The sequence below is a fragment of the Plasmodium cynomolgi genome, chromosome 8 (genome assembly GCF_000321355.1).
Source record: "Plasmodium cynomolgi strain B DNA, chromosome 8, whole genome shotgun sequence".
NCBI lineage: Eukaryota > Apicomplexa > Aconoidasida > Haemosporida > Plasmodiidae > Plasmodium > Plasmodium cynomolgi.
In genome coordinates this window covers 312,860-321,312 of record NC_020401.1, presented here as the reverse complement: position 1 = coordinate 321,312, position 8,453 = coordinate 312,860, and the positions used below count along the sequence as shown (strand labels likewise).

Sequence of the window (8,453 nt, the reverse complement as noted above, 5' to 3'; positions counted from 1 at the left end):
TTTCTTTCTTTNTNTNTTTTTTCTTTTCCTTTCTTTTCCTTTTTTTCCTTTTCCTTTTCCTTTTCCTTCTTTTTCCTTTCTAAGATTTATTAACATTTAAACACTACGATTTTACAATCACTTTACATCTGCGACAAGCGATTTAAAATGAGAAAAGATGGGAATGGTTGTCTAATGCAGCTGTGGTGGTCGTAGTGGGCGGGGGGTCATGATCTGTTTTTTTCTTTTTCTTTGCAGCAGCAGTAGGTGGTGGAGAACATCAAAAAAAAAATATTGTTAAATTTTTAAAAAAAGATTTAAATGCGTAAAAATCCGCAAATGTTCTTTTACCCTTCGTAGTCGTCACCATTGTCGTTGTACTTTTTCTTTATGAAATTTATCACGGTTGGTATTCCAGCAGCTTTGTTTAATTCCTGTTTTTTTTTTTTTTTTTGGAGGGGGGGGAATAAAAGGAAACGCGTGTAGAAATGGGCATACACATATAGGTATGTATGGTCGATCTGTTCAACAATAATGTGATGTGTATGTGCCAATCTGTAGAGGCATCCTCAGGGGGGGGTGCCAAAAAAAAAATTTTCTTACTTTCAACTTTGACGCAGCGACATTTATGTTTGACTTTACCCATGTTACTTTCTTTTGTAAACTCATGACCCATTCGGGGATGCTGCCGACATCTGAAGGAGGGTGCACATATATAGGGTTGGTGGAGAGGTAGAAAACACGCAGGGTGCACACGTGTCTCACATAACGTGGAGGAACGGACGTGACGAGGCATGCGGGATGCACCTCAAGTACGCATAATCTCGCCCATCACTCCATCGGAGCTTGGCATCGTTTCTAACCCAGCAAATTGCAGAAATAGTCGGCATAGTTGAGGCAATTCCTGTGAACAGGGTGTGTATGATGAGAGTATGTACAGGTGCGCGAGCAAACGCACATGCGGGTGTAAGCATATGTGTATGCACGCAAATGTGGGAGTAAGCATATGTGTATGTAGGCATATGTGCATATCTGTGAGGGTTCTCTGTTTGACGTGCAAATTTTCTTCCACTGGGACTTTGCCCCCTTCTCCTTCCAATGCTCCTTCCCCTGGGTGTATTTCTCCCCCCTTTCCATTTGCACTTTTTCTCTGTGCCTAAATGGCCATACCTTGACAATATGTCGTACGTATCTCCGATCCACTGCAGTTTCATCACCTCAACCAAAAGGTCTACTTCTTCCTTCGTTAGTGGAGTTTTACTACAAGTAGCAGAGGAGAAGGTAAAAAAAAAAAGGTGAGATCAGCCGAAGTGATACACACTAAAATAAAAGGTGTGATAAAAAAAAAGGAATAAATCCTGAGGAGACGCTTTAAAATGTCCTTCTCAAAATGTGCTTTACCCCTACAAAGAACAAAAAAAAAAAAACAAATGCACGAAATGGTGAAGGTGTCCAATTAACGGGGATGTTTTTTCCGCATCAACCATGTTTCACAATTGGGGGAAAACAAAATAGTAAGTTACCATAGGGATGCTTTCACGATACACGTGGTAGGGATGGTAGCGGGCGCTCGTTTTGGTCACCCCCGTTTCTCCGTCTATAGGGGGAAAAAGGGGCGGTAAAGCGTGGAAGGGGGGAAGATATGAGAATGTGAACGGGTGAAAAGAAGAATGCGAAGAGGGGTACTTTCCAACCGCCCCACCGCTGCACCCAAACGATTCAACACACATGCAACTTTGGGGACTGCCTCTGTGCTTACCTACTATGTAACCGAATGAATATTCATACCCGTAGACCTCTACGCCTGCGTGAAAGGCACCTGTTGGGGAGGAGGCATCACAAGCAGGGGAGTCGCACTGGTGGAACTATATACATACATACGCATATATATGCACATACACATATATATGCACATATACATATATTTATACACGTGCGCATATTCACACAGCACGCAGGGAGACACACGGAATGTAGAAGTGACGCACACAACTGAGCACACTGCGCGCCAATTTAAAATGCACGCAGAAATTACCTGCGCCCATTGATCTGGCCACCGTGTTGACAACCTTGGAAATGGCATCCAAGTCATATATATTTAAGTAGACCATGCTGGAATTGACGTCGGGCTGGGGTATTTCTTGAGAACCCTGCGTTTCGTAATTCCCAGACACGTCATTTTTGTCATCTTTCTTTGTGCATTCTCTTCCCTTGGCGCGATTTTTTTTCTTCATTGATCTGGGGTGGGTGGGTTGCTACGCGTTTTGCGTTGTGCGATGCGAGGTTTGTGTTACTTGCTGCGAGGTTTGCGTTGTGCGATGCGAGGTTTGCGTTGTGCGATGCGAGGTTTGCGTTGTGCGATGCGAGGTTTGCGTTGTGCGATGCGAGGTTTGCGTTGTGCGATGCGAGGTTTGCGTTACTTGCTGCGAGGTTTGCGTTACTTGCTGCGAGGTTTGCGTTATTTGCTACGGGTTGCCTTTTGGTAACGCGCGGAGGTGGCTGTGCAGGGAGAGGCCCGATAGTGCTGTGATGTGCTCACGATGCGATAGGGAATAAACATAGGCGGGACCGATCCTTTTGGACTGACAATTGTGAGACGGAGGTTAAAAGCGAGCGCGCCTTTGCGTGTATGTATGGGGAGATACGTACGGTCGGGAAAGTAAGGGTGAGAGTGTTCAGCTGCGCCCTTACAGTTATTATATACACTTAAAAAAAAATTAACGTAAAAAAAAAAAAAAAAAAGTTGTTTCCATCAGTGTGATGCTGTTCTCATGTTACATTTTGCCATGATTTTCCTTTTATGTTTAAATAAAACAACAAAACAATGTCTTCAAAGGGTTAGAAAATATGGAGGGAACTTGCGCGGAAGCATTTTGTGTTTTGTTTCATTCTGTGATTACGTTTGCTATGCTTGGATATATCGCTTTGCGCTATTTCGCTATTTCGCTGTTTCGCTGTTTCGCCGTTTCGCCGTTTCGGTATTTTGCTGCTTTGCAATGTTGCCGCTTTGTCGGTTGGCTACTTCGTCATATTATTCATTTTTGCTTTTACTTATTTTATTTTACGCTTCGCGAGTCATCATTTTTCCATTTTGTTTTTTTCCCGTTTTGTACATTTTTTGTTCACCTTTTTGTTAATTTTTTTCCCGTTTTTTTCGGTTTTTTTTTTTCCGCTTTTTTGTAATTTTCGCCATCGCGCACACGGGAATGGAGGCGCAAGGAAAACGGAAGCAAATGGGCACGGAAAAAAAGGAAAAAAAAAACGGAAAAAAAACGGAAAAAAAAGGGAAAAAAAAAAGGGAAAAAAAACGAAAAAGAAAATACGCAAAACGGGAGAAGTGGACGAATGCGCCGCGTGGGACAAATGCGAAAAGTGAAAAAAATGAAAACGTGTAAGCATTTTTCAAGTGTCCGACGTGCCAGTAAAAATCCACCTTTTCATTCCTAGGGAGGGCAAATAAAGCGGCAAACGGAAAATTATGCAGACGTCTTACGCATGTACGAACCGTCCTTTTCTTAGGAGCACGACCGTCAGTGAGCTCTCCCCCTGTTAATCAAAACTGCTTAAGCGAGTACTCTGCACATGTGCTAATTCAGGCATACAACTTGTGCGGGCCCATACCCCATCACGCATAAACTCAAGTTCGTATGTATGTAGTAGGTATGTATATATATATATGTGTGTATGCGCTAATTTGTCAAACGTTTTCGAAGGGACTACTCTTTCCCACCCTTTGTGATGACCCACGTGTGCATTATCATTATACTCCCCACCCCCTCGTATGGAGAAACTCCGTGCTCATTTAACCAAACTGTTAAAATGGTCTCATTTGACGCTTCCCATTTACAAAACTAGCCGGGGAGTAACAACCACCAAATGGGAAAAATCCCATTTGGCTAGCCGTAGATACATGCTAAGGCTCATTTGAAGGACAGACAAAAGTTCAGCCAATCCATGTCCCTTTAAAAGTGACAATTTGTGTATCCCACACGAACAAATTTGACAAAAGTTTCATTCTCCGTATATGGCTATGTCGTAAAAGAGACGTAACTCAATGACGAGTCGACATGTGCATGGGGGAAGTAAAACACGAGGGGGGAATGTAATGTGCTGGTTGTCCTCCTCCTCCTCCCCTATCTCCATTGCCTTCGTTTTTCGGACAAATTGTAAAAGGAGCATTTCGTACGTTTAGCAATCCTTATTGGGGATTTGCCTCCTTTTGGTACAACATCTGAACCGTATGCCTTTTGCAAACAGAGGACTCCCCAAGGTGCAATTCCTAACAAAGGGGGAAGTCACAACTGATGGGTACTGATAATAAAATTCGCGTAACGGATAGACCATATCTTTCAAGACGTGCAGACGGTTGTGTATCATGTGCAAGTTTCCTCGTCTAGCGAGAAAAAGTAGTTTCTTCGTTTGCACTTTTTATAACCGGGGATTGGCAGAGTTGCCCGCGTCGGTCCATTTGGTTTATAGCCGTTTTTCTAAAGGAGATAATACAGCTTGGCTTGGCTTTGCGTGTCCCTGAACAATTTTTTGCGCCGCATACACCAGGGAGACTTCAAAAGGATGGGTGCAACAAGGTACACCTTGTAGCATATTTTTTTTTTCTTTAAATTGCCACCCTCCCTTTCACTTTTCCAAACGTAGATGAGGCAGTGTGTAATGCGGTTTATCATCTGAACCCCTTACCGTTTCGTGCGTACTGGCACACACATCCTATGCTCAGTTGATACGGTAGACTACGTAGCAGCATGCGCTGCGGCGAAGGGTTAACCCTTACTCGATGTGACAAGCATGCAGAGACGCAAAAAGGGGAACTCCGTCCTTCGCCTGCTCCTCTGCCGCGTCCCATTCGGTGACATACTTTTTCATTCTTTTTTTTTTAAAATAGATTAAAAATTTTGAGTAGTTTCAAATACAAAAATATGAGTTGCGAGAAATTAAAAAAATATATATCTGCACATATATATTTCCTTCCGTATGAATATATGCATAATACACTGTTTTTTTTTTTTTTTTTTGGCTTAGATAACATAGGGCTCTTAACAATGACTACTTCCTGCATGCACACACACACCTGCACGTAGGCTCATATACCTGCACATGCGCACATACGCACGTATGCACACAGCATACATATACACACATACACATAACTGCATTATGTAGGTGCGCATATAAAACGGCATAGGAGAGAGGGCACATTTATTTTTATATATACATATACATTGGAACAGGTAGAGGTACGTGAGGAGGTGCTGGTTGTGGTGGGTCTGTTCATTAAAACTGGGACTCCATAAAAAGTTTTACTACGTTACATAGCAGAGGGGTACAACACACATGGGAGTGGAGTAGTACATGTTAGTTGCTCACACATGCGCAGTGGGGACGTGCGAGGAACTGCAGCAAAGTGGGGGGCATTATTCCCCCTCTCTCTACACTAGCTCTTTGCTACACTTCTACCTTGCTACATATATAATCCTTCTTCACTTCCATTTTCGGCTTCTATTTTCGGCTTCTCTCTCTTTTCCGCTTCTCTCTCTTTTCGACGGCTCTCTCTTTTGAACTTCTCTCTCTTTTCGGTTTCTATTTTTCCTCCATTCCATTGCTGCCTTCACTCGGTGTTCTCGAAGTTGACCTTCAAAATGTACCCGTCGAAGTTGCAAAAGTTGAGTGCATCAATTGCGTTTTTCGCGTCATACTCACTCTCCATTATGACCGTTCCAGTAACTTCCTTAGATGCAGTTTCCTCATTTTTTAAATCTGCCCTCACAACTCGACCGTGCTTCTTAAACAAATCTTTTAATTCCTTCCAGGTGCTTTGTGGTGGCAAGTTGTAAACAATGAGAGTGCAATTTCTTTTGCTGGACATTCTAAACTCGCTTCTTCCAAAATCGTCTCTTCTAAAGTCCCTTCGAAAATCTCTTCTGTATTCATCTCTACGGTAGTCTCTTCTAAAGTCGTCTCTTCTGTAGTCCCTCCTGTAGTCAAAATCTCGTCTCCTTCTAGGGTCGTAGAATTTGTCCTTCCTCACGTTGAATCTGCGCTTTTCGTAATTTCCCGAGTTCTCTTCTCTATCCTCTCTGACGAATATGAGTCGGTCTGGCGGGGTACAAGGGGGTTGGTTATCCGTGAGTGTGCAACGGCACGAAGGTATGGAGCACCCGGCGTGTATGAAGCACTCGGCATGTGTGAAGCACCCGGTATGTGTGAAGCACCCGGTATGTGTGAAGCACCCGGCGTGTATGAAGCACTCGCCATGTATGCAACTGCTGGAGTTCACCCAGCTACAGGCGAGTTGACTTACCCTCCAACTTGGAATCGTTTAAGCTGTTTATGGCCTCCTGCGCCTCTTCATACGTTGCATACTCTACAATTCCACATCCCTAAGCAGATAAGGGGAAAATAACATCACATGCAGAATGTGCACGTGCACAGCTGCACGAGTAGACTTACGCCTTCGGCGTGGTCAAAACATTTGGAAAGTTGCCTCAGCGCACATTTGTGCGAATACAAACAGCGCACCGTGCGAGTGTCCTACACACACAACACATGCAGATGACCCACCTTTGATCTTCCCTGTGTGTCCTCAAAAATGTCAACCCTCACGACATCTCCGGCTTTTTTCATGTGCGTCTTCAAAACTGGCCATGTCACTTTCCAAGGCAAATTTCCAACATAAACTCTACAACCCTTGGCTGGGCTTTGCTGCACAGGGGAGTGAACGGATGGCTATCGCCCAGGGGGGGGGGGGGAAACATGTTAACGAATTGCATATTGAGTGAAACGCACGAACGGGGCGTTTTCCTCCAGGAGGAGAAAATAAACACGAGGGTGGTATGCATGTAATATGTGGATGGCATGTGTATATGCGGATGGCATGCATGTAATATGCGGACGGTATGCACACCACCGCTGTGGTGCATAGGCGCGTCCACTTTTTCCTTCTCTCCACGCTTGGCGCCCCCCGAGGAGCGCCTTCCATGCAAAATAAATATACATACTGACGCGGGCGTAGATTCACAAAGCGCTAACTGAGCTCTATATGCTCACAACACGTGTACAGCGCCAACAGCCTAATTGCACTTTGCGCCCTTGTGCACTTCACACATGACAGAGAAGCAAACCATTCTGTGTGTTGACGTCACAACTTATTAAACGATCAGTTGATGGTATTACAACACTCAATTTGTGCAAAACAAATACATAAAATGGAGGATGGAAAAAAAAAAAAAATAGCGGCTTACATTACTGTTATCCTCCATGGTGAAAGGTTATCTTGTTGGGGTGGATTTTTGGGGTTGATAAAAATTCAGGCCGCTCGCCAAATTGTGAACAGGGGCGTGTACGTGGATGTGAAAAATATGAAGGCGCGTACGTGTGAGCAAATAAGATTATACGGAGGGGGGTCGGAAATTCTCGCGTATGTTATTTATGTATTGCTGGGAAAGTGAAAAACCGCGGGAAAAAAAGGATTGCGCGACTTGCAATTTTTGCAAATTCGGTTGTTTTCCCCCTAAGGAGTTTTTTTTTTTTTTTTATTTTACATATGCGCGTGAGCGTGTTTACGTAAACGTAGGGGTTCATATATATATGCTAATCAAACGCTTATGGCCTCTTAAGCTTAGCATGGCTTATCTGCTATTTAAAGTGTTTATATAATTAATTAAAATAAAAAAATAAAAAAAATGCTGCAAGGATTTTCTTTAATTAGGTAACTCTATATATGAATGTTTCGTTTGTAACTTTTTTTTTTTTTTCCGTTTTCTCACTTTTTATATATTTTTTTTAAATCTCCTTTTTCCTTTGCTTTATTTTTTTTTTTTTTATTTGTTGCCGTTTTTTTTTTTTTTTTTTAAAGCGCTTCAAGCCAAGTTTGGTTTTTTCCGCCACTACTGGTTATGCTCCAAAAGTTTGGTAACTAAATAGGGGGTTAAAAAAGTTGATGCATTCACTTGCGTGCTTGGGGGTGGCTATGCAGTATGCAGGAGCGGGGAAGCAATGCGCACGAGCGAATATATGTCACATGTATGTACGCATGTACGTATGTACATATATGCATGTATAATAACGCACGTAGGTATTTTATATAAACCCATGAAATGCTACTCAGATCCTTTTATATGTATGTACGTTTTCTCAATTTCATGTTTCTTCAAAGAAAAGCGCTTTTTACTTCCAAAAGGAGGGATACCAAGAGGGTGATATATAAAATGTAAAATATAAAAACAAACAAACGTGTACATAAATGTAACTCTTTTTATTTTTTTATATTTTTGGGGTACATGTGCTGTTGCGCTTGCAGTTCGTTGGCTTTGTAATTAAGGCTTCTAAAATGTGAAGGATGTGAAAAGGGTGCATACCCATATGAATGATTGTACGTACATAATTTTTGTGCTGGAATTATTACCGCTAAAATGGTAAGCGAAAATTGGGTTTTTTTTTTTCAATTTTGCAAAAAAAAAAAA

The 8,453-nt window shown here is 42.5% G+C and overlaps 2 protein-coding genes across 2 annotated transcripts; both read right to left on the bottom strand.

The window, feature by feature from the left end:
- Window positions 1-326: 326 nt before the first annotated feature.
- On the bottom strand, window positions 327-2,213 carry PCYB_081620 (PPPDE peptidase; the record flags this gene model as incomplete). Its single annotated transcript, XM_004221900.1, has 7 exons — window positions 327-413; window positions 583-674; window positions 843-883; window positions 1,150-1,239; window positions 1,474-1,576; window positions 1,739-1,783; window positions 2,015-2,213. The coding sequence occupies 7 exons, from the start codon at window positions 2,211-2,213 to the stop codon at window positions 327-329; spliced, it is 657 nt and encodes a 218-aa protein (XP_004221948.1).
- Window positions 2,214-5,599: 3,386 nt separating this feature from the next.
- On the bottom strand, window positions 5,600-7,250 carry PCYB_081610 (RNA binding protein; the record flags this gene model as incomplete). The annotated part of the gene is made up of 4 exons (XM_004221899.1): window positions 5,600-6,087; window positions 6,293-6,371; window positions 6,553-6,693; window positions 7,233-7,250. The coding sequence occupies 4 exons, from the start codon at window positions 7,248-7,250 to the stop codon at window positions 5,600-5,602; spliced, it is 726 nt and encodes a 241-aa protein (XP_004221947.1).
- Window positions 7,251-8,453: the final 1,203 nt, after the last annotated feature.